The sequence below is a fragment of the Eumetopias jubatus genome, unplaced genomic scaffold (genome assembly GCF_037043125.1).
Source record: "Eumetopias jubatus isolate StellerSeaLion01/CBP00866 unplaced genomic scaffold, mEumJub1_p1.0 scaffold_7, whole genome shotgun sequence".
Lineage (NCBI taxonomy): Eukaryota > Metazoa > Chordata > Mammalia > Carnivora > Otariidae > Eumetopias > Eumetopias jubatus.
Genome location: NW_028274813.1, coordinates 111,811,694 through 111,838,906, shown reverse-complemented (window position 1 = coordinate 111,838,906; position 27,213 = coordinate 111,811,694). Strand labels below are relative to the sequence as shown.

The following is a 27,213-nucleotide window of genomic DNA, read 5'->3' as shown; positions in this document are numbered from 1 at the left end:
TAACAAAATAAAAGTTTATTTTATTAGAATTAGGAATGTTCTTTCCCTCTGGGCAACCTGAACAGTCCAGTTACAATGAAAATCTAAGAACAGTTATTTCCACACCACAGGGTGCTCTATGCACAAAATTACAGGGTTAGGAGCATTTAATCAATTTACCAATCTGATTGTCTCACCAACCCGCCCCCTCCCATCCCCCAAGTGCTCTATACCGGGATTTGTAGCTAAAAGATTTTGTTACATCAAGTCCTTTTCTCTCTTGTACTAAATTTCAGTTCCTAATCATGGCTGAACCACATTTTACACTGCAGATTCAACCATTTCAAATCAAGTCAGTCAGTCTTGGATCTGTTATATATGTGTGTATGTATACACATGTGTATTTAATATATTTATTTAAACACACATAAAACACATACAATCTGGGTCGCAGCAAATTACACAGAATTTAGAGTTTGATGATATTATATGCTACTCAATTTTACCACTGTGTGTATCCTGAGCTTTGGATCAAAATTTTATTGAAAATCATTTAAAGTCCATCTACTGCTCAATGAATTGTTCAAATGAAGCATGCACTTTCAAAAGACAATGTAACTGCCCTCAAGAAGACAAGGAGACCCTGGTGCTTACCGTGAATAGAGCCCTCTGACAAAAAGACAGGTAGGTGAAATAGGGAAGCTGTCATACAATATGGCTTGCCTATCGCAGCTGGGGTCACTGAAGCTACTAATATTGAAAGCAATTAACTCAGGGAATTCCGTCAAATATGGAGATAGCTGTTAAAAGCTTGGAAGTTCAGAGAAGGCCAGTTCACCTTGATCCATACAAATTAGGGAATGCACCCACACCTGCAATACCCTTAGGTAATATGCCAACACTGAAACTAAAAAGCATCTCTAAAAAGCACTGTTCCTCCATGGGTGGGGGCTGATATTATGAAGTGCACACACTGTTTTTGGATACTTGTTGCAAGGGCAGCATGTAAAGAGGATTCATGACACTGAAACCTAGATACTGCAGTTAACTGGTAAGATTTTTAAAAACACCACACATACACAAAACATTTTAAGGGAGCCACATATATCTAGATAGCAACTCTGGCTGCTTTTCAAAGTTACCAGGGAAAGGAACTCATTCAAGCTTTCTGTTAAAAAAAAAAAAAAAAATCTCCTTATTAGTTTTGATAAATGTCTTTTAAGATTGATGCAGTCATTTAAAATAAAGTCAAATGAATGACAGGGGAGAGGGGAGGAGAAGAGACTATGGAAGAAGCAGACACTGAGTTCAGATTTGCACCTGAGGTGGCAAGGGAGGAGGGGATATAAAAGGTATGGGTGAAGTTGATCCTAAAGCGACAAGTGGTTTAAGGAAGCAGCATAATATACTCAGCAAACATTCACTTGATTTTTGATGGGAAAAGAACAGTTGCAAGTACATCTCATGTAACAACCTTTTTCTAAAAGGAAAAGTAGGGTTGATTCAGCAAAGCCTAACTTAGGCAAAAGGCCAGAGGAAAGTGAACCTACTTCCCAATGGAGTAATAAGATGTACAATGCAAGAGCAGACAAAGCTGCCTCACAAATGGTAAACACTCCCTAGGCGCAAGACATTTAAAGGAAGACAAAGAGGTCACCGAAACTGGTATTTAATATTAAGACCTCTTGATCTAGTTGCCTAGCTCACTATGCACTCCTGTATAAAACTGACAGATTTAGGGATGCTGACCTGTTGAAAAATACCACAGCCAGAATGGCCTAAACAGGTATATAGTTAATAAAACCACCACCACCATCCTTTACTTTTAACATAGCTCTTAGTAGAAATTTCATAAAAATGGACATCACAGCTAAAATGCATTATTAATTCTCCTATCTGCTGACAATAGAAAAGAAGCGAACTCAGTGATTTCTATTTAAATGCACTAGATGGGAATATTATGTTCTGGGGGTGTTTGCCCTCAAACTGAACCCACAGCAACACACACAAGCAATTTCAGTATCTGCCATTTTAAATTCACAATCTGAAACTAAGTGAATGGCTATTTATTTATATTTATATTTAAAGCAAAAACATTCTATTTGACACCCTAATGTAAAGAAGGGGTGAGAGAAGAGCCATAACTAAAATCTTAAAAGGCTCAAAAGCAGCAATTAAGGGGGAAAAAAAAAAGAAAAAAGTTGAAATGTCTCCTCTGGATGTGACAGGGAGCGTAGGAAGCCTTCAGGTATGTGCATGACACGGGTGCACAAAGGCTTAGGTAGATGAATGAGGCCATGGGGGGGGGGAAGGTTGGGGACTGGGTCATTCTTGAACGACAGCAAAAAGCTCCCTGTTGCAGCCCTTATCAGGCCATGGCATTTAGTCAGAGCTTGACCTCCCTGTCCCTGATCAAGAGCTGGAATTCAAGGCATGAGGCCCATGGCCAGCAACAGACATATCAAAACGAGAAAGGGCAAAGTAATCTCAGGAAAGGAAAATCACAGAGCTCTAGTTAGGTCTTCCAGAGGTGCTAAACCAACACACCTTTATCCCAACCCTCAACCCTGGAAAGATAAAGCAAACTGAAAGAAAATGCACAGCAAATAGACATAATCTTGAAGATTTTTAAAGAATAAATATTTTTTGTAATTAAACATTATGCAAACACGTGCCACGCTTGCTTTGTCCATGCATATGCGCTATATACAATTTTGAAAAATACTGTGTTGTCTTCTTGTTTTAAAAGTCATATACAAAGTTTTTTGTTTTTTGTTTTTTTGTTTAATTCCTCTTGCTGCCTACCCCTTTCCCCGCCCCAAGAATTTTCTTTACAAGGAACTAATTCACTAATTCACTCATGACCTTGGGGTATGAGAGAAAGAGAGTCAGTCTGTGTGTGTGGGTGTATCTGTATGTGTAGGGGAGGAAGGGGAAGAAGTCCTTTACCAAAGTACAACAAAATGGCTGGTTTGGACATGAAAAGCAGTGTCAAGGAGCGGTTTTAAATTTTAACTGTACTATACTCAGGAAAAAGAAAAAGAAAAAAAGGAGTCAGCTTTGAGAATGAAGCTACGTTACAAGTTAAAGTTGGAGGGCTTTTAGTGTGTCTGTCACACTTCTGTTGGCGGCCTAGAATACTGTTGTACAATGGTTTATCTACCTTTTTTTATTACAATATAATTTACTTAAACTTTCCGTTAACAAAACAGAATTCTGGTACTACAGACCAGAGGTGTCAGAACAGGCTTAGTGCCTCCGTGTTTGTGTTTGTTTTGTTTTGTTTTAATTGCATGAGCACTCTAGATGGTAAAGTTTTCAGAGTTCATTTTATGCAGGGCCCCTCTCAGTCCTCAATGTACTCCCACAGGTCTTTCTCATAGCCTTCATGCACGTGCTGCAACAGAACCCTTCGGCGACTCTCACAGTATCTGCAACCAAAGAAAAAACAAACACTTGTCAGCCTCCAATAATAAAAAAGAGGCATTTACTTATTTTTAAAGGCACTCCTACAGTTTATCCAGACCTGGAAGAAGCATTTGTTTTGTTTTTTTTTAACAGGCACATTTTCAGGTCTAGATGTACACAACAAACCGTTTTCTGATTTTAAAAAGGTATTCTTCAAAAGTTGTGATTCCCAGTTTTGAGAATTAATTCTAGAGTAATAAACTGTAAGAAATCCCTAAGTCCCTTTAGAAAGCATTTGATTCAATTCTGTCATTCTACAGATAATAGTTTCAGAAAGAAATCATTTCAAGGGTTATTGATTCACATCTATAAAATCTTTGTTAACTGTGAAAGTGACCATAAACACAATGTAGTAACTATAGTTGACTAAGGGAAGTGAAAATATTACTTGGGACTAAATCTCCAAGTCTTCCAAATGCATTTTCCTACTACTATTAAAAAGATATTAGTATATGTATGTCAGGAAACAACTTTGGGGAAAACAGCTCCATGTTGAGAAAGTAGACATTCTGCATCTTTTTGTTTTTTTTTAAAGATTTATTTATTTCTTTATTTGAGAGGGAGAATGAGATAGAGAGAGAGAACATGAGAGGGGGGAGGGTCAGAGGGAGAGGCAGACTCCCCGCTGAGCAGGGAGCCTGATGTGGGACTCGATCCCAGGACTCCAGGATCATGACCTGAGCCGAAGGCAGTCGCTCAACCAACTGAGCCACCCAGGCGCCCTGACATTTGCATTTTGCATCTTTAGCTTAAGAGGCAGCACATTTTGAAGTACCCTCTATCCCTAGGACAAAGTAATCCTCTCCTTAGAAAAAACAAATCTAATAAAAACTCTAAAAAAGCTTGGTTAGCTCACTTGTCGATAGCCATGAACCCCAGAATCCGCAGGCTACAACCAGCACCCTAATATCATCCCTCCTCATAATAACCACTTGCCCTTCCTTAGGTTCCTTACAATGTGGCAACTAAGTAGATAAAGCTGAATGGAAGACGCAGAACCTGCCAATGGGATAAATGCTTGACTAGCACTACTATCTGCAATTCGTTGCCCAAAAGACAGAAGCAATCTGTGGGAAACATGGCAGCAACACAGTTACTGAATATGCTAAATCCAAGTTTCACCATCATCTAACTTCACCACTAAGACATAGGGTCAGAAACTTTTGCTCAACAACTGGTAAAGAAATCTCACCTGTACTTATCTTGTACTTTTTGCTTTATATCCTGCAGAGAATCTTGAGAAATATCTCGTTCAAGGTAGCCCGAAAGCACCTCTGTGGCATTCTCTAGATCTGCTTGGTTATTCTGCAAGAGAGGAGGAAAAATACATAGTAAATTTTGGCTTAGATGAAAGCTAAAAAATACACCATCTGCTTCTTTGCCTATAGACTGCTCTCAACACTGACCGCGTAATTTTCACAGGTGGTTTCTGCACCTGTAAGCTCTTTAATCGCTTTCACCTCTAACAACTTGTTCTCTCTTTTCCAGGATAATTTTTTATATGTTAAAAGAACGAAAGATTTACCCATTACCACTGGAAGAATATCAAGAAAAAGTCCTGAAAGTGACTAGGAAAAGTCTTTTGGAATATTCTAGTTCTGCAAAATGCTATCTGCTGAAACACAAAGAGAGGGGAAACTTGAGGAAAAAATATAAACCCATTCCTGTTTACAGCTGGCTGCACCTACTTCTTCTAAGAGAACAATGCATGTAAGATTAAAATTGTTATCCTTTACTACTATGGCTAGTTCTGTACATTTACCAATTTAATTCCCATCTGCTAGTGAGGGTTATTGTCTAGTCACCTATGGGCATCAGTGTTTTATGCATCAATTTTTAATATGCAGTTTACGTTAGTTTCAGGTGTACAATACAGTGATTCAACAATTCTTTACTCAGTGCTCATCACGGCAAGTGTAGTCACTATCTGTCACCAAAAAACGTTAATGCCATCTTATTGACTAAATTCCCAATGCTATACTTTTCATCTCTGTGATTATTTTGTGAGTGGAAGTTTATACCTCTTAATCCCCATCATCTATCTCAACCATCCATCCACCCACTTCACCTCTGGCAACCACCAGTTTGTTCTCTGTATTTAAGAATGCCTTTTTTCCTCTTTTTTTCTTTGTTTGATCATTTGTTTTGTTTTATAAATTCCACATGAGTGAAATCAATTTACTTATTAGAATTACATTCTCTAGGTCCATCCATGTTGCTGCAAAATGGCAAGATCTCATTCTTTTTTATTATACATTAATTTTAATTTTTTTTAAAAGATTTTATTTATTTGAGAGTGAGCGAGTGAGAGAGAGTGAGGGAGCACAAGCAGGGGGAGCGACAGAGGGAGAGTGAGAATCAGGCTCCCCAGTGAGCAGGGAGCCTGAAGCAGGGTTCGATCCCAGGACCCTGGGAACATGACCTGAGCCAAAGGCAGATGCTTAACCACCCAAGCCACCCAGGCACCCCATGCATCAATTTTATTTTATTTATTTTATTTTTTTTAAAGATTTTATTTATTTATTTGAGAGAGAGAATGAGATAGAGAGAGAGCATGAGAGGGGAAAGGGTCAGAGGGAGAAGCAGACTTCCTGCTGAGCAGGGAGCCCGATGTGGGACTCGATCCCGGGACTCCAGGATCATGACCTGAGCCGAAGGCAGTCGCTTAACCAACTGAGCCACCCAGGCGCCCTCATGCATCAATTTTAAATGAGCATCTCTACTTGAAAACCCTTTACTGCTAAAAGCCCCCATTAGTCATTACTCTTCCACTGAAGGTAACCACCATATTAACTTCTAATACCATATATTATTAGTTTTGCCTGAATAAAGGCTTTTTAACTGAGAACTTATGATGTGCCAGATGCTATATAAGCAATATACATGTATTGTCTCACTTAAACCTTGTTAACATCTTTGAGAAGTATTTACTCCATTTTAAAATAAAGATATAGATAACATTAAGTAATTTGCTGCAAGTCAACTGAGCTAAAAAGTGATTAAGTCCAGTTTCAAATTCAGGGCTGACTCCAGAGCCTGCACACTTAATCACTAGCTGGCTGAACCACATCAACTTGAATGCAGTTTAGGACAAGAAATCTAAATTCTCAGCAAATAGGAACTTTTAAAACTCTATGTATCTTATCTATGAAAGACCAAGTAGACCTATGACACAGGGATATTTTCCCCCACTCAGTAACTATTCCTACCTCAAAGATAATGGACTGGTTATTCTTTTTGAGGTAGAAAGCGAAGACATAAGTGTACATGAGTGTGGCACGACACTGGCAGAGGACATCAACTGCTTTCTTCAGGAATTGCACCTCAATCCAGGACATGTTGTGCTGTTGCATCTCCTCCATTTTCTGCTTCACCTGAGCATAGAGTTTGTGCTCAAAGCGTAGACTCTGCATGTGGTTCATATAGCGATTACAGTAGAACAGGTACCTCTGCAGGGCTGCCCTAGATCGCTGTCCCATTAAGAAAAATTATGGACATGTAATTATAACAAATGTATCAAATACACACAAAAGCTGGTGTCATATTTACAGATGAAACAGTATAGGAATTTAGGGTAAAATCAGGAATAAAAAGGTATCTCTTACCACCTTTTGTTATTTAATATGCTATGAATATCCTATAGCTGCACTTCCCAATATGGCAGACACTGGCCACCTGTGGCTATTTAAACTAAAATAAAAAATTCAGTTCCCCAGTGCTCAATAACCATTTGTGGTCAGTGGCCATAAAGAACATTTCCATCACAGAAAGTTATACTGGGTAACACTGTTCTGCAGTATGTAATAAGTAAACAAGTAAGAAGCATCAACATTTTAAAGCAGAAAACAACAGAGAGACAGCCAGACATCATCTAACTCCTCCTATAATACCAAACAAAGTCTACAGTATCAACAGGTAGGTGCCCCTCTCACTCCCCAACTGAGTTTGAATTTAAGTATCTAGAATTAACCACCAGTTTCAGGAAATACAGGGATAAAAGAACCTATTAAATGATACCAGGGAGTGACAATCAGCAAAATCCAGAATGTGAAAATTTAACAGAACAAAATGACTTAGTTTCCTCAACAAATAATTGGCAACGTGGAGGGGAAAAAGGAACGGCAGACCTCTAGTTTAGAGCATACTCAACTTGTGGACCTGTGTGGATCCTGATTTGAACCAACTATAAAAGAAAATTTATGAGATAAATGGAGACATCTGAACACTGGATAGTTAATGATATTAACAAAGTATTGCTTTAAAAACATATATATACAAAGATAATAATGGTATTGCAGTTATATTAAAAGTTTTTTGTTTTAAAGATTTTATTTATTTATTTGACAGAAAGAGACACAGCGAGAGAGGGAACACAAGCAGGGGTGGTGGAAGAGGGAGAAGCAGGCTTCCTGCCGAGCAGGGAGCCCCATGTGGGACTCGATCCCACGACCCTGGGATCATGACCTGAGCCGAAGGCAGACACTTATCGAGTGAGCCAACCAGGCGCCCCAAATCTGTTTTTGTTTTTGTTTTTTTTAATTCTATTTATTTATTTGACAGAGAGAGACACAGCGAGAGAGGGAACACAAGCAGGGGGAGAGGGAGAGGAAGAAGCCCGATGCGGGGCTTGATCCCAGGACTCTGGGATCATGACCTGAGCCGAAGGCAGACGCTTAACCAGCTGAACCATCCAACGCCCCATATTAAAAGTGTTTTAAAGATACATGAAGTATTACCAAAGAAACAGTATGATACCTGGTCTAGATTTGTTTTATAGTATTTATCAGACTGCAAAAATAATTCACCTTGGTCTCTCACAGTATACTGTAAATCTCTAGAGACAGACTTTTTAAAAAAGTAATATTGTTATCTCTAGTGCCTAATATGCAGAAAATGATTAATAAATGTCTGTTAAATGCAACCACTATGAAAGGGTTTCTTACCACACATACACATTTCTTTTTTAAGATTTTATTTATCTGAGACAGCGAGCAAGAGAGAGCACAAACAGGGTAAGGGGAAGAGGGAGAAGCAGACTCCCCGCCGAGCAGGGAGCCCGATGTGGGACTGAATCCCAGGACTCTGGGATCATGACCTGAGCTGAAGGCTGATGCTTAACCGACTGAGCCACAAAGGTGCCCCTACGTATTTCTTTTTACTGTCATTTCCTCCTCCTCTCCTTATGCCTCAGAGACTACAAATAGCACAGATGCTACTAGGCCCATGGTTGGGTTCCTGCTTAGAAATACTAACTCTGAACCACATAATTAGCCAATTACATGAGCCAGTATCAAACAACACTAAAACATCTAAAAAAAAAATCTATTCCTACTCAAGAATCAGAGAGGTATCAAATCAATGCTTATAGACTGGAAAATTATGCCAATTATATGTCATTGTTATTAGATTAAAAGCAATATTAATGTTATTAAATATGCATTAATTGAAAAATTAATGCCAATTATGTCTGAAATCTAATATGTAGAAAATAATCTGCTTGGCATTTTATCTCCCCCGGAAGCATTAATACTTTCAAGTCTGTCAAATTTCCAAGATTAAATGGAAACACTAAACTACCATATAAAATATATGATGTTAGCAGACTTTAGTAACTGATTTAATGATTCAATAATTCTAAAATTGCTTCTCAACTAAAATACCTCTAAAATTCAACATGAACCCATTCCACCATTGCAAATAAGACTAACTTTTAAATCAAATGACAGAACCTGGATTGAGAAATGCACTAAGTTTGGAAAAAAAAATCCAAAACAACAAACCTGACTGCTTAAGAGCTTAGAACAGGGATAAGCAAACTCTGGCATGTGAGCCAAATCCAGCTGCTTCCTGGTTTTGTAAATAAAGTTAACTTGGAACTTTGTTCAACTTCTGTCCATAACTCTGGCATGACTACTCATCTGACTCTATGGCTGATTTAGCATTACAAGATCAGAGGCAGAGTCGAATAGTTGTAAAGAGACCATATAGTCTGTAAAGCTGAAAATATTTACCATTTGACTCTTTACAGAAAAAGTATACTAATTCTCCTGGCCTAGAAAATAAGAAAATTCAAATGTCCACCACAATCAGCACCATGGCACAGTATGTTAAGTCAACAACTTTCTACAACACAGGTACACCTTTCTAAAGTACTCAACTACCCATCTATGTTCTTTCTGGACTGTGTGCCAACCTTCTAGTACTTTTTAAGGCTACAACTCTCAGTGAATAGTATGTCAGATTATGGGAGTAGGGAAAGTGAGGAAAGAAGAGGCCAGATGAGCATGTAATGGGTGTGCTCCATTCTGGGAGGAACAGCTCCCACTAAATAAAAAAACAAATAAAGCCACTCATAAAATCTTTCTCTGTACACCCACAGGATCAGAAGATTCTAGTTCAGTCCAAAAGATACAAACTAGAAAAAAATAATGTGTTCTACCCTCTAGAATCTAATGTTAGAAACTGGTTTAGAAGCTATGCACAATAATCTACCCTCCCTGTGGATCTTAGAAAGAGATTCTACCAGCACCCAAATGAGGCCAAGGATAACTCATATACTTTCTCTACTGATGAATACCATATCTGGCTAGATCTAGCTAGATTACTATTCATTCAGAAGTAAAAACTAAAAGCCTATACCACAGTAATTAGGAAAAATATAATGCAGCTTAAGAAAAAAAAGAACATTTCTCTGTAGACTATTCTCTGTAGGATAACTATTATCAGAATTATAATAAACTTCAGAGAAATTTAGGGTTTCTTCAACAGGATTTAAGACAATTGTGACTGCTTAAAACAGAAGGGGAAAGCCATAGGGAGAAAGGCTAATATTAAAACAAACAACAACAGAAAGAAATGCAATGACAAACTCAGCTAAATAAAAAAATACAAAGGTAGAATCAAGTCCAAATGGGAGGTTGGAAAAGCATGACTCTTCAGTATAGAACTTTTATAAAAACTACATGGTGTGATGCATCTCAAATTGGAGTCTAATCATACTCAATGGGAGTGGGGCAGGGGAGCCAAATGATCTGGTCTAAACAGACCATGGGATTTAAAAAGTATTTTAAAATCTGATGACAACCTAAAGAAAACACAAACACTCTGGGATAATCTCAATGAATTTGTAATTAAGAACCAAAGTTTTAGTTCAGGTCTGACATTTGTGAAATGGCTGAAACTGGCATTAAGCAACATTAATTGTACTAAGCTAATGAGGACACAAGTGAAAGCGAATACATCAATGATAAATTCTGATCAAACCAAATCATGATGCACTATAGGAATAAAGATTTGCAATGGCTGAGATCTAGAAAGTCGGTGGGAAAACAAGTTGCCACATGGCACTTAGTAGCATAGTACCATTCAATTTAAAAAAACTTGGGTCATCCAGCAGTTTATCAATAGTAATTTAATTTCAACAAACAATTTACCTGTCAAATTAATTTTAACTTGAGTCTCAAAGGTTTCGTAGTTTCCTTGGTTTGGTTGTATAGTTGTATATGAGCATAAAAGTTTATAGCTGGTTTTATGTTGAAACATTTAAGTAATATTATAGTGAATATAATTTAAATCAACACTGGAATTTGTGGGCGTTTTTTTCCCTTTAATTTAAAAGGAACACAGATATTGTGAGACTCTGTGAAAACACCATTCATCATTTAAAAATACAAAATATTATTTTCCAGCTTTTTAAAAAGTGAGACACAGAACTCTCACTTCTAACAATATGATAGACTAGGCTGTATATATTCTTTTGTATTTATGGTCTTTTTAATTAGAAATCAATTTTAAAGGAACATTTAAAAAGTGAAAAAATAAGCAGATGTTTTGAATGACATCCTAGTAAGGAAAACCATTTGAAAAGAACATTTTTGGGACAACTAGGGAATTTCAATATGGAATAGATGAATGTAAGGAATAATTAAATTCCAGGCTTCTACAATTATGACAGAATTACTAAGCTGAAAGGAACTCAAAGTGTCGATGAAGGTAATTCACACCTAGTGTTTGAATCCATCTACAACAGTGAGTTATATCCCTAACTAGTAATAGGGAACTCTCCCCTCCTGAGGCAGTCCATTCTAAATCAGCTCCTCTATAATCCTTACCACTTCTTGATGGATGAGGTTAAAAAAACAAACAAACAAAAAAAGAATCTATATAAACAGCAGCAAAACTATTTAACAAATACTGTTCTCTGGACTCCTTGCTGGGGTGAGAAAATCTTGACACCAAAACTAGATTAATGAAAAGCAAGCCAACAAATCTATAAACAGGAGTGCTACTGATAAGCATTTTGGGTAAGATTCCCTTTCTAAATGTACACAGATACCCAGTATTTACTGGGGTGTCTTTCCACAACTCTTTCAGAATTGAGAACTTCTGCTGAATCATTCCCTAATAAACCCGTGAGCACATTCTCGGTCACCTGTCACCTGAAACAAACGTACTTACCTCCTGTGCATCTCTCGCTGCCTTTGCGTCATCCTCATTATAGCGGTTACAGTTGTACCTTAAAGTAAATTAAAAGGATTCCGTAAGGCCAAACATCAAGGAAAAGGGAACAAATCACTGAAGTTTGGCCTGGATTCAGAGATTATCTAGAAGCAATATTGTTCTTTATACAGGTAAATGGAGGTATTTAAAATGCCCAGGGTTCTACCTTTATGACAGAATTACAAGACTGAAAGGAAATCAAAGTGTTGTTGGATTCCCCACCTCCTGAAGTAGTTCATTCCAAATCAGCTCCCTGGTAATCATTAGAAAACACTGTCACTCTAGAATTTCCGTTCCTGACTGCAGTGTGGACTTAAAAAAAAAAAAAAAGATTTTATTTATTAATTTGAGAGAGAGAGAGAGAACGAGTGGTGGGGAGGGGCAGAGGGAGAGAAAGAGAAGCAGATACCCCGCTGAGCAGGGAGCCCGATGCGGGGCTCGATCCCAGGACCCTGAGACCATGACCTGAGCCAAAGGCAGACGCTTAACGACTGAGCCACTCAGGCGCCCCTGCAGTTTGAACTTCTAACTCAGTTTTTGAAGAAAGAGGTCTTATTTCCTAGGTTGTCTGTTATATAAACCAAATATTTCCATTTTTTCCAGTTACTCACCTTCTTATCTTTATAAACCAAAGAGAACCAACAGTTGATGGACTACCATGTAACAGTTGCTGTGCTATATGCTTTACATGCTATTACAGTTTACAAGAGTCACTGAAAACTGAATGACACACAAAATGAGAAGCAGGAAAAACGTGCCCAGAAGTCAGCTCAGAGTAGAGATGAACAAGACTGGCATTTCCCTTGTTCTGATTAACTCTACCTCTGCTTTTCTGGGAGTCTACATTATGGGAGCAGCTGATACTTGAGTGCTTACTACATATCACCCACTTACTACTAAAGTCTTTAAATGTACTATCAGATTCAATTCCCTGAAACACCTTATGAAATGTGTATTATTATCTTCATTGAGCAGACAAAGAATTAAGTTTTGAGAAGATAAGTAACATACTTAAGGGTCACATAACTAGGGTTTCAGAGCTAAAAATGCTTGTCTCCCAACTGAGGGCCACGCCCTTAATTATGGACTATATTGTTCACATGCTGTAAAAGTCATGTCTTCAGAATCTTTTTAACAGTAATCCTTTTAGATCTAAAGGAAGAATTCTGAATTTAATTTAAATCTTGTTAAACTGGACTCATTGTTCCAGCTTGTCAAGTTTTCCAGGATTTTAATGTCTATAAATTTAATGTTCTTCTATGATGTTACCCCAAAATGTATGCATGATTCTCTAATTAGTGAAAGAAAGTCATCAGTAAAACTGACCAGAAAAGCAATAGACAGTTTACGTGAATAAAAAAGGTAAGGACAAAACCTTTCGGCAAAACCTTGGAAGTATTCCATTAGGAAGACTCAAATTCATTTCCTGTAACTCCAAGAAATGGACATTCAATTAATCCTAAGTATCTCTGCGTGTATTCATAGCCTAGGCCACAAACATCTCAGCTCACACTGAAATACCTTGCTGAGGTCTACAAAACACTCCCTAATCCATCATCCTAATAATACCATTTGATTTGGGGATTTGACATAAGAGAAAAGTTATGTGGTTTATATGTAGTTTGTGGAATCAATCACAAATTTTGGAAATTTGGGATTACATTTTGTCTGCTTTCAGTTTTTGGTAGCTTTCAATTTTCCTTAACTACTCAGTAAAATAACCAACTATAGCTTAATGATCTCATCTTTCAGTTTTTAAAGTAACCCACACCACAATTCACTCAAGTCAGGAGATTTATTAACTTCCCCCCAGCTTGGGTTATAATCCTCTCTTACCAAAAATTACTTTACTCAATTTAGCCCAAAGATCGGCTCTTCTTGCCCTCTACTGGTCAACTATTAATACCTCTTCTTCCTATCTAATATATCCTTAAAAACGTTCCTTTTGATATTTTTAAGGTATTTATAAGCCTCAACTCATTCTGAACTTACTCAGCCAAAATTATTAAGGAACTGAAGGCCAGGAAAGCAAAGAGAATTCATCTATACTTCTAATTCAGATGATGGATAGTGCTACTTGGAATGCTATTTTGAGGATTCTGAGGCATTTTCAGATTTAAATAAGGAAGCATAGCATGATTCATTTGCAATGTTAGCTATGGGTAAAGGCAAGACACAGGAAACATTTCTGACAACCCCGGTCCAGGCCATTCTTCATTCTCCTGTATCCATCATTTGTTTTGCTTCTTTTGTTCAGTTTTCTTCCCTTTTTTTTTTTTTTAAAGATTTTATTTATTCATTTGACAGAGAAAGAGAGAAAAAGCACAAGCAGGGGAAGCGGGAGAGGGAGAAGCAGGCTCCCCACAAAGCAGGGAGCCCAATGTGGGGCTCAATCCCAGGACCCAGGGATCATGACCTGAGCTGAAGGCAGACGCTTAACTGACTGAGCCACCCAGGCACCCCTCTGTTCAGTTTTCAATATAGCTTCTTTAAAATTTGAGTTATGATCAGAGATTTCCTTACATACAAAAAATGTATCTTTGGGATACCCAGGTGGCTCAGTCGACTGAGCGTCTGCCTTCGGCTCAGGTCATGATCTCAGGGTCCTGGGATCGAGTCCCGCATAGGCTCCTTACTCAGCAGGGAGAAGCCTGCTTCTCCCTCTGCCTGCCACCTCCCCTGCTGTGCTCTCTCTCTGATAAATAAATAAAAATCTTTTTTAAAAAATGTATCTTTAACAAGAAATGTATCTTTTAATAACTCTTCTTCTCTATTCATTAGGCTTATTGGTTTAAATATACTAGAGTGAATTTAGTTTCTGGGCATAGTCTAATCCCCCAGTTTGCTTCTTCAAATCTAGAGTACCTGTCTTCTTGGCTTTGACAGTGGCAAAATCACTTTCTTTACTTCCACACAACCAACTAGTTTTACCTAAGTCAGAATTAATTTCAGGCCAAGTAATCCCTCTCACTATTCCTTTAATGAAACTAATAAAAGTTCCAATGAAACTAAAAGAAAAGACTTGCCATTGTCCTAAGGTGAGATCCTCCTCCTGTCCTGCCCCTGCAGTTTCTTCCCCTCCCACTCACTCTCTACAAAGCAGCCACAATAGTGAGGTAATGTATGTAAAGCACACAATACAGAGCCGTCTCATCTAAATTACAGATCTAATCAGGCCACTCCCCACTTAAAACCCTTCTGATAATGTCCAGACTACTTTAGGTCCCAGTCTACTTTGTAACTCTTTTCCTATGCCCCACAACTTAGGAGGGGCCACAAACTGAAATGCCAATAAGCAGGTAACACAAATTAGTGAAAATGGGTCATCTGTGTATTAAAACACTCAGAAATACCTTCATTTTTACCAGAAGATATGCTAGCTCCCTTTTTTCTCAAACCTCAAGACATCACGAATCTAACTTACATTTTCCCAAACTGCTAAGAAATATGGACAGAAGGGAGATATATATTATCTCTACTAAAAGTGATGCCATCTTTTAAATACATAGTGCCATCATGATATATGCAAATGCCCTTAAGATTCAGTCTTGGGGAAATATATCAAACTAGAAAGTAAAGGCCTCATCTAAGGGGCTACTAATCAATTCCAGGCAAATGCTGCCAAGCAGGAATGCAGGCTTGTTCCTATGTTTCAAAGAAAGGCTAAAAATCTGATTGCAGTGGGCAATTTTCCAATTTTTAAAGTTTGGGACATATTTTTGTCTAATAACATACAAGGGTAAATAAAACATAAGTGCAGGTTGGGTCTTGCCAATAATCTTTTAGTTTTCAACTATTGCCTAAAAAGACATATTAGACAATCCAACTCTTCTCTAAATAAGTCATGTACTTTCACATCGTTCTACCTTTGTTCATGAGGCTCCTTTTGCCCTGAACATTTTTCCTACCACTTTCAACTAATGAACTCTTAATCCCCCTTAAAATTCTCAAATATTACCTGCTCTGTGAAATATGCCTCATTTATCCCTGTCTCTGGACATCTTGCATATACTTTTAACAATGATCACACACTATATTCATTTATCTAGCTCCCAAGTTAGATGGTGACTTCCATGAGGCAGAAACCTTGTAATACACAGCATATATTACATACTTATGTGAACATTTTCTCCCCTTCATTTCCCCAACCTACCAGGCAGATCCATGTGGTTCCCAAGGGCCAAGACACACCCAGCAAAACTCTGCTTTACAGTTCTGGTTACGACAGACCATGTGATTACAACCGCCATCCTTCTCAATTGTGACATGGCATTTGGGACATTCCTATGAAGAGAAACTATAAAGTTGGTGTCAATGCTACACTAGGTTGTATTACTACCACCAAAGAGAAGCCAGTTCTAGATTTGGTTTATTTTTAAATACCACATTTATTGTTACGAATACACGTAAAGAAAGCACTCTGAACAGTGGTGCAATACAGTAAGTACTACTAGAAAAGTTATTACCATTATTACTGGCTACTAAGATATACAACAATTAAAAGATTTGTTTTAGCAGGGTTGGGGACAAAAACATGGAAGTACTTTTAACCATACATGTAGAATAATAGTTTTACAGGAGGTAAAACATTTTGTTCATGTAAATATAATTAACTGTCCGGTGTCATCTAGAAATAATTATTGAGTACCTCCTGTATACCACACACTGTTCTCGGTGTTTTATATGCATTAACTCATAATCCTTAGAGTGATCCTATTTTCATTTGTCAGATGAATAAACTAAGGGAGAGAAAAATAATAAAAACACTGGTCTGAGGTCACACAGGTAGCAAATGGTAGAGTCAGGATTCAAGCCCAAGCAATTTGGCCTTAAGAATCAGGCAAGTAGGACTGGTAAGATAGGTAAATTCTTCTTGTGGCTACTGAATTCCCCAACTTTCTTCTGTCAAATAACCTTGTTTTATTTATTCTTGTTGTTTAAGCCCCACCCTCAACATGGGGCTGAAACTCACAACCCTGAAATCAAGAGTCACATGATCTACTAACTAAGCCAGCCAGGCGCCCTCAAATACCCTTGCTTTAAGTCTTTCTCATTGTGGTCCATTTATAACCGTGCTACAGAGATCACAGCTTTTTCCAAGTCTGTGTCATATTCCTTGTTACTAACGAGCCAAAGTTATTACCCTACAGCAGGTCTATTGTTTTTTTTCTTTTGGAAAATCTAGAAAATCAAACTTATTCATTTTAATGAAACTATAAATAAGATGCAAAGCTTATATTTTTGCTGCGTTTGTTTGATGCCTGTAACTCCCACGAGGGGGGAGTATCACCCATTATATTACTTACACAATTCTGCCTTTGTGAAACAGACTACCCTGGCCCATAAACTATAGTCATTTTAAATAGGTAAATATGGCCATTTGAAATCAAATCTCTGAAATCAACTAAGATATTTTACATTTTCCCAAAGAAGCAAATTCCAGGTCTAAAATATCTGTTTCATTCTATATTTCTGGGCTATAATTAACGAAATAGTATTAAGCTCTCAATATGTTAGGATACCACTGATAATCTGCAAAGCTGTTTAAGGAGCAAATAACAATAATAAAAGCTTCTGAAGCCTCTCAAGAGAAAAACTCTTTGGTTTTTCTCAAAACTACCAAGCAGATAACTTTGTTACTACTAACTGCCATTCTTCCTTAATAATCTACTTTCTAAACAAAGTCAAACATATTCAAGCCTATACTCCATATTTTATTTTTTTTATTTTAAAGATTTATTTATTTTAGAGAAAGAGTGTGTGCAGGAGTGGGGGGTGGGGAAGGGGAGAAGAAGAAGACTCCCCACTGAGCTAGGAGCCCAATGCAAGGTGGGGCTCCATCCCAGGACCCTGAGAATCGTGGCCTGAGCCAAAACCAAGAGTCTGATGCTTCCGATGCTTAACCAACTAAGCCACCCAGGCGCCCTGTACTCCCTATTTTAAACATCTTGGGGGTTTAGAGTATTTGGGGGATTTCTCTAGATGCAGAAAGAGGGCTACAGTTTAATCAAACTACTTAGTAAAAATACAACTGTCCTATTCTAAATACTAGTTTTACAGAGCATACTAAAAGATTCTAGGGCTTTAATGAACACATCTGATGGAAAATCAATTTTCAAGAAAGTATGCCTGGCTAGGAAATTTTTTCAACAACAAAAGTAACCACTTCCTAACAACATAGAAAGGTTTTCTTAAGTGACATGAGTTATTTCTACCATGATAATTTTAGAGAGCACAAAAATACTGATTTCAACCACACATTCCTCAAAGGCATAGGCATTTGTTTAATGTGACGAGACTATTTCACTACTAAGGCTTTCTGGGAGATAAAAATATATTCACATTTTAATCTTTTTGGGTACAACAGGGTACTAATGATATAAAATTGTGTGTTTTGGCCTCCATCGTTTAAATACTCTTTTTTATCACTGTCCTGTGACTGGGTGATGGAAAGCTCTAAATTAGCTAGTCAAACAACTCAGTATTCTTTAAGCATCACCTTCACATGTGAAAGGCAATACTAAAAATGAATAGTCCATGAATAACACTACCATTCATCACCCTAGTCACTTCCAATACAGATAGGATATAAGGTTGAATTAAATAAAGATTGTTATTTATACAATTTCTACTAAGAAATTGCTGGGTACACCGTTGGGACTCAAACATACACTTATTACTTTGTGACAGAAAAGAAGGGTGCTCAAGATTACATCCATTTGCAGAACAAAACATCTGTCTAGGGTTAAAGCAGGGGTCCACGGTCATAAGGAGACTGAATCTTAAAACTGGTATCATAAGCAGTAGTGTACTTCAAAAATAAAAACAAAAGAACAAGGGATATCTATATTACCCTCAAAACTTCCAGTTCTTAGGAGTCAATCCTCTTAAATCATTATTTTAGAAATTTAGTATGTTAAAGGTGTCAAACATGTTACGCCCAGTGCAGTTACATAATAAAAACAGTTACTCAGTTACTCTTGATACTGCTCTAAAGAATGACTCCTTAAGGAGGGGCCCCTGGCTGGCTCAGTCAATAGAGTGTGTAGCTCTTGATCCCAGGGTTGTGAGTTCAGGCTCCACACTGGGTGTAGAGATGAAAGAAAAGAAAAGGAAACAGGAAAAGGAAAGCAAAGCAAAGGAAAGCAAGAAAGAAAGAAAGAAGTAAAGAGTTACACCCAATGTGGGGTTCAAACTCACAACCCTGAGATCAAGAGTCGCATGTTCTACCACTGAGCCAGCCAGGCGCCCCAAACCATGGAGATTTTTTAAAGGCAGAAACATAAAGGCAGAACAATATGAAAAAGCATTATCAAACCCCTGGTTAGAAAAATTGTCAACTTTTTCTTCTATAGGAAACCAATGTTTTCCTAACAGATAAAAACTTCTAAAGAGTACTGTGCATGTTGCAGTAGTGCTCAATAAAATAAACTTGGAACACTAAAAAATTGACATTCTGGGGGAAAAAAAACAAAACAAAAAAACCACAAACTCAACCAAAACGCCCAGCCCCCAAAATAACCAAAAAAACCCCAAATCTTAACTGACGAAAAGGTAAAACGAAGTCCTTAACTAGGAAAACTTACTTATTCTGCTAATGCACCTATTCTTATAACAGTTTCACTACCAAGAGTTTACTGAAGGAAAACACCAACCTTTGTGTTGGCTGCAATCCAATTAGAGGTTTCACTATCATCATCACACTTTTTAATCCACTTCTTTAACCACTGTTTGAAAACAACAACTGTTAGGGTACAACAAAAGACTTAAGAAAAGGATAGCAAATCACTTCAACATTAAAATACAGTCAAGTTTAAATGTAAAAGGCAAAGCACAAGATTATCACTGGATTTACTTCCTTTTAAACCAAGGGAATCCTGTAGTTCTCATAACCTATATATATAAAATCAACCAAAGGAAGACTTTTTCTGGCTGAAGCCAAGTAGGGAACCTAGAGCTTGATGAGAAGCCCAGCTCCAAGATGTGTCATTCCCCTTAGCTAATTACAAAGCCTGCCCAGGGAGGTGCCTTAACCACTGTTATCCTGATAATCATCAGGAAGGGACTTATTCCTAAGGAATGCTTCACGAATACTTGCGATGATCATCTGAAACAGAAAGGAAAAACACAATCTTCTATCTATAAATGGATAACAAAATTGTGGGCCCTGGTTTTCAGTCAAGTCTCAGAAGTGTTCTATTACGTTATTTAAAAATGAAAATACCAGACAAACTCACCTTACATTTAACAGGATCGTGCCAATTTTCTCCACAGTTAAAGCTGTTAACATAAGAGTTAAAAGAAGTAAGTCCTACCGAGTGTAAGTAAGTAAACAAACAAACAAGCAATTTCATGTTTTATAATTTCTCAGTGGTTTCATCCATTTCTAGCAACTGGCAAATACAAGGGCATGAGCCAAGTTTACATTATTCCACAGATTATTTAGAATTTAGTGTTAGGAGAGCGTGTATTGTGGTGTGTGTGTGAAATAAAGAAATGATTATAGGCATGAAGACATGCTCTGATGACAATTATATAAGGACTCTCTAAACATCCACCAAACTGTTAAGATAAAAAAAATTCAGTTTAATCCCATCTGTATTTTTCTGATCGTTTTATATATGTACAGTTCTGTGCTGTAAACAATCTTGAATTCACCAAATAATTTTCACTATTTTGAACTTAAATTTTGACCAGTGCTTTATTAGCATGTATTAAATCTCTTAACACCCCAAATGAAGAGTAAAAGTCTGATTTTGTAAAGTAATTATGTAATTTAATGCTAATGCACAGTGAGCAATACTTGGGAAGTAAACAGGTCACATCTTTGCATGATCCAAACAAATGAACCTCAGCCCTATAGAGATAAATTGTACCAAGTAAAGTATAAAACAAAAGAGTGTGACGAAATATTTTCTAAGAATATACTAATTGTTAATTCCTTCCCGTACTCTAGGCACATGGTATATACATTTAAGAAAGTATAAATTAAGAATAAAAATGCTTATGAAAAAATAATTGCTGAGTGGCTATTAGCTAATCAAGTAATTCAGGAGTGCCAAAAATCCTTTGCAAATGAGAGGAACAAAGTGCTATCAATTTAAATGAAGTCAAAGATAATGGTTACTTCTGGACAAGAAGATGGGGAGTGGGATGGAGAAGGGAACAAAGGAGCTTCAAAGGAATCTGTCATGTTTTATTTCTTAACAAAAACAAAATACTAACTTTGTGTAAGCTGGGTTAATAGCTACATAAGTATTCACTGCTGTTATTCTCTGTATTTTGGTATCAACTAAAAATATGTTATAATGTAGGTATACAGGGGCGCCTGGGTGGTTCAGCTGTTAGGCGTCTGCCTTCGGCTCAGGTCATGATTCCAGGGTCCTGGGATCGAGCCCCGCATCAGGCTCCCCACTCAGCAGGAAGCCTGCTTCTCCCTCTCCCACCACCCCTGCTTGTGTTCCCTCTCTCGCTGTGTCTCTCTCTGTCAAATAAATAAATAAAACCTTAAAAAAAATAAAGTAGTAGTATATAATCAGACTGCACCTCCTGTCTATAGGGTAAACTCTAAAACAGTAATGTAACCTCTACCAAAATAGTATGTATTTCATACATATTTAATCTCTGTGAGTTTACCTGCTCCTTTTTGGAAATATTCAGTATTAATGACGTGTAAGTCTAATTCTATAGCTGTTTGTGGAGGAAAAAAAAGAATGGTACGGGATACCATTATAGTATCTATTTGCTAGCTCTTAGAGCTAACTGGTTTGATTGTTTTCTTACTCCTAAAAGATCCACAAGGAAAAATGGAAAACCATCTTAACTCTCTAATAAGAATATGTGGTATTGGAAATTCTCTATTAACTCAAATCTAGAATTCAAAGGCCGAGGAGTATGTTATAAACTCCAAGAACAGAGGTTACCAGGAAGGCTGGGGCCAGAGGAGCCACAGGGAAAGTGTTGGTTAAAAAGCATATCTCATCAACCATGTTTTATCTCTCCAAATTTATCTGCACATTTTCTTTCTAGGAGTAAGATTAAACTTGTCAGAGCAAAGGAAAAATAATCCTGTGTATTTTATTTTCTAAGAGATAACTTGAAAACAGAGCAAGAACCATAAAGGAACCAAACATAATCTGACAAAATAAGCAGTCCATCAGAAATGAGAAGAACTAAGTTCTTGTCCCAGATCTGTAAGTTTGCTCCCATATTAGTTCCAGTGGAGCACACAAGAAAATGTGATTATAGCTGCATTTTTTCCCCCATTAGAAAAAAGAGCAACAAGGAAAGAGAAAAAATTATTTAAGATGTGGCCTTTTAATCTAATTCTTATTTAAAAGAAATACACACTATTTTAAGTCAACATCACCTACCCTCCGCACCTGAGGTAAAAAAAAATTTTTCTACTATTTTACTACCAAGAATAAATAGAAAAGCTATGTGTACTATTTCAATTTGGGAAATCACTTGCTTACCAAAACTGGCGCCCACATTTGCAGCGAACAGGTTTAGCATCAGGATATTGGACTTTAACAACATGGTGGCAATCTGGGGCAGGACACCACTTTAACAGTCGATTGCACTGAAACCCAAGTTAGAAAATAAAAAATGACAACAAATTAAATCATGATGCAAGATTTTCTAGTACAACAAGCAATTAACTTACATTGCTTTCCCAGTGCAAGGGCCAAAGACAGAGATGATGACACAAGCACATAAAAGCCTGCCCCCAGTATTTAGTAGTCTTCTAAAGTAATGCTTTTAGATGCACTGTTTTTCTAAGATTACAAATCCCTTGAAGACCTGGTTTTATAAATATGTGAACTGTCTTACTGGTTCTACCTTCAAAATCGTACTGATAAACTTTAAAATAATTACCCATTTGTGATCATTAAGAAGCATCGATTTGGTTATGGTTCTACTTCAGGGCAATTTTCAAAGATGTAAGAAAACAACATACACTCCTACTTAGGGAAGGTGTTTAGAGCTATAGAATATACATGTAAATTTCTCTCTTTGACCATAAAAATGTCTTCTAAGAACAAAAGTCAGTTCCTAAACCATGGCAACAATCACATTTTCGTTCTTAAAAACAAAAAAAAAAAAGTAAAACTTTTGAGGTATTTTTATTATGAAACAAAACATGGCTCAACTAACACTCTGCACCAGAATTAAAGTTTATTGACCATTTTAAAAATATACTATTCCTAAAATACACAGTTTTCTAGAAGATCTGACCTTCAGTTTAATCTAATAGACATAAAAATTACTTTGCAGAATTAAAATACCAATTTACATTCACGATCTTATACAGAGGCTCACAAACATCTTCTATAAAGAGCCAGATAGTAAAGATTTTTGTTTGTGACAGCCACAATGGCTTCTGTAGCAATTACTCAACTCAGCCACTGTAGCACAAAAGAAGTCATAAAACAAATGGCATGTTCAAATAAATATTTACAAAAACAGGCAGGTCATAGTTTGCTGACCTCTGTATTTGATAAAAGAAAGGCATTTGATAAAAACAAGTAACTATAAGGGCACCTGGGTGGCTCAGTCAGTTAAGTGTCTGCCTTGGGCTCGGGTCAGGATCCCAGAGTCCTGGGATCGAGCCCCCGCGTCACGCTCCCTACTTGGGGGGTTGGGAGCAGCCTGCTTCTCCTTCTCCCCCGGCTTGTGCTCTCCCTCTTACTCTCTCAAGTAAATAAAATCTTAAAAAAAAAACAAACAAAACTACAGCTTTCTTTATTAACAAAGTTTATTGCTAATGGAAGCTAAAACAAGCAGAAATATAGCAAGCTTAAACTGCCAAGCATTATTAAACATCACATCATTAATAATCAGCTATAATTTTTTGCTAGCGATAAAGGAAGAATACTGAAAAAATAATTTTATCACCAAAGTTCTAGATCTATGAAGAGACATCTACATACTGGTTTGTCACATTTCTTTGAGAATAAAGGTATTTGGTATACCTCATGAATAAAGTCCATAATCCAAGCCCTTTAGGTCTTTCTTACTATTAGGAGTGTTTCATATAAGAAAAACTAATTTTATAAACAATTCCTCTTATTAAAAAAGGGAAAACTTAAAGAGAAATCACTTACCTCTACAAAGCTATTTGTTATTAAATGCTGATACTTTAATTTAACTTTTGAATCTGTGATCAGGCGCCTGAGAGCAAGAATAAAAGTAGTTTATTAGGAAGTTCTCAGCCAAGAGTATTTTCCCACATTTATAAAATAAAATTTCAATGTGGTGGCTCTAAAAACTGCCCTAAATTGAAAATATTTAAATGCTTATAGACTATCAACAAATATTAACTATAGAAATCAAGACAATTTCAAAGTTTCTGTAGTTTTATTTGGTAGAACCCCCATCCCCAAGTTTCTTATACACAAAATTTTCCATTTTTACCCAGTTTGTTATTACAGTCTAATGACTTACTAACTATTGTGGAGTTTAGGTTCCTTCCAGTGTCTTACTTGCCTAAGACAGCAATTTGCAGCCAACTTCCCTAAGACGCTCTCCCAAAAATCAGTGTGTGAAATCAGAGATATTGACAAGAATGTCAAGATCCACGTTTTGCTATACATAAATTTGAGGGCCTTCTTCTGAGATCTTTTGGTAATTTACCAGAAATGTTTACTGACTGCAACCTGGCTTCTCTTGTCCACCTAGAACATTCTGTATATTCATAGCAACTTCTAGAACTCATAGGAATCCATGAAAGTAAAGAATCCTGAAGCTTAAGTTTTATTAGTTTTAATGGTAAACACTCCTGTGAGTGTTTAAAGAAAATGGTGTTAAAGCAGAAAAACAGTTAACCACTAACAAAACCTATAAAAACTATCTAAAGTGAAGACAACAGACAATAAAGTTTTGTATAATCTGGTCCCATCAATCTTGAGTTTCTTATGGCACTGCTTGCCTTCCACAAGACCCCATCTTGTCCTGGGCTACTTTCAGTGTACTCCTGTCACATTTGTATTCTTTCAAAATAGTGGGTATCGTCCTTCCTCAGAGGCTTTTGCATAGGGCTACCTCTCTTGAAAAAGAAAGAGAAGAATATCACGGTGGGCTCAGATGGGACAGCATACTGAATGCTGGATTCACACTTACTAGCTATGTACTAGGGGTAAGTTCTTTGACCTCTCCATTTTTCAGTTTACTCATCTGTAAAATGGATAGCAGAAATAAGAGTTGTGAACTAGAACAGTGCCTGGCAAATAGTAAACACTCAATAAATATTAGATGCTGCTATGTTATTATTATTTTATTTAACTCAGCTAACATATAGTTACCAACTAAAGGAGGCCTTTTCTGACAATTACCCACACCAGTTCCTGCTCAGTTCTCATGGCAGCTTTTACATCTCCCCGTCAGAAAAGTGTCATAATTTTTTTTTACTTTTAAGGATTTAAAAAAATAATTATTTGACAGAGACAGACACAGTGAGAGAGGGAACACAAGCACGGGGAGTGGGAGAGGGAGAAGCAGGCTCCCCGCTGAGCAGGGAGCCCGATGCAGGGCTCGATCCCAGGACCCTGGGATCATGACCTGAGCCGAAGGCAGACGCTTAACGACTGAGCCATGCAGGCGCCCCTGTCATAATTTTCATTAGCAAGTTATCTGTGTAGAGCTGGAACAAACAATCCTAAAATTTGTATGGAACCAGAAAAGACCTTGAATAGCCAAAGAAATGTTGAAAAAGAAAACCAAAGCTGGAGGCATCACAATTTCAGACTTCAAGCTGTATTACAAAGCTGCAGTGATCAAGACAGTATGGTACTAGCACAAAAACAGACACATAGATCAATGGAACAGAATGGAGAGCCCAGAAATGGACCCTCAACTCTATGGTCAACTCATCTTCGACAAAGCAGGAAAGAATGTCCAATGGAAAAGACAGTCTCTTTAACAAATGGTGTTGGGAAAATTGGACAACACATGTAGAAGAATGAAACTAGACCACTGTCTTATACTATATACAAAAATAAACTCAAAATGGATGAAGGACCTAAATATGAGACAGGAATCCATCAAAATCCTAGAGGAGAACACAGGCAGCAACCTCTTTGACCTTGGCCACAGCAACTTCTCGCTAGACAAGTCTCCAAAAGCAAGGGAAGAAAAAGCAAAAATGAACTACTGGAACTTCATCAGGATAAAAAGCTTTTGCACAGTAAACAGTCGACAAAACTAAAAGGCAACCGACAGAATGGGAGAAAATATTTGCAAGTGTCTTATCAGATAAAGGGCTGGTATCTAAAACTATAAAGAACTTATCAAACTCAACACCCCCCAAAAACGAAAAATCCAGTCAAGAAATGGACAGAAGACACGAGCAGATATTTCTCTAAAGAAGACATACAAATGGCTAACAGACACATGAAAAAATGCTAAACGTCACTCAGCATCAGGAAAATACAAATCAAAACCACAATGAGATACCAGCTCACACTGGTAAGAATGGCTAAAATTAACCAGCCAGGAAAGGACAGATGTTGGTGAGGATGTGGAGAAGGGGGAACCCTCCTACACTGTTGGTGGGAATGCAAACTGGGGCAGCTACTCTGGAAAACAGTACAGAAGTTTCTCAAAAAGTTAAAAATAGCCCCATATTGGGCTCCCTGCTCAGCAGGGAGTTTGCTTCTCCCTCTCCCACACACCCTTCTTGTGCTCCCTCTCTCTGTCAAATAAATAAATAAAATCTTAAAAAAAAAGTTAAAAATAGAACTACCCTACCATCCAGCAATTGCACTACTAGCTATTTACCCAAACGTTGTGATCCAAAGGGGCACCTGCACCCCAATGTTTATAGCAGCAATGTCCATAACAGCCAAACTATGGAAACAGCCCAGATGTCCATCGATAGATGAATGGATAAAGAAGATGTGGTACGTGTACATGTGTGTACACACACACACACACAATGGAATACTACCCAGCCATCAAAAAAAAAAAAAGAAAGAAAAAGAAATCTTACCATTTGCAATGACATGGATGGAGCTAGAGAGTATAATGCTAAGTGAAATTAGTCAGAGAAAGACAAATACCATATGATTTCACTCATATGTGGAGTTTAAGAAACAAAACAGATGAATACAGAGGAAGGGAAGGAAAAATAAAATAAGATGAAAACAGAGAGGGAAGCAAACTATAAGAGACTCTTAACTATAGGAAACAAACAGGGTTGCTGGAGGGGAACTGGGCGATGGGCATTAAGAAGGACATGTGATGTAACAAGCACTGGGCGTTCTATGC

The 27,213-nt window shown here is 37.3% G+C and overlaps 1 protein-coding gene across 1 annotated transcript in view; it reads right to left on the bottom strand.

The window, feature by feature from the left end:
- The window catches only part of ARIH1 (ariadne RBR E3 ubiquitin protein ligase 1), a 118,494-nt gene continuing 91,281 nt past the window's right edge, over positions 1-27,213 (bottom strand). The window contains exons 6-14 of the mRNA XM_028099920.2: positions 24,054-24,120; positions 22,422-22,528; positions 20,184-20,226; positions 19,602-19,673; positions 16,100-16,230; positions 11,905-11,962; positions 6,657-6,917; positions 4,640-4,752; positions 1-3,410 (exon numbers count right to left, since the gene is read on the bottom strand). Coding sequence (XP_027955721.1) covers positions 3,326-3,410; positions 4,640-4,752; positions 6,657-6,917; positions 11,905-11,962; positions 16,100-16,230; positions 19,602-19,673; positions 20,184-20,226; positions 22,422-22,528; positions 24,054-24,120 — 937 coding nt within the window. The 3' untranslated portion in view covers positions 1-3,325. The remainder of the gene's footprint in view (positions 3,411-4,639; positions 4,753-6,656; positions 6,918-11,904; positions 11,963-16,099; positions 16,231-19,601; positions 19,674-20,183; positions 20,227-22,421; positions 22,529-24,053; positions 24,121-27,213) is intronic.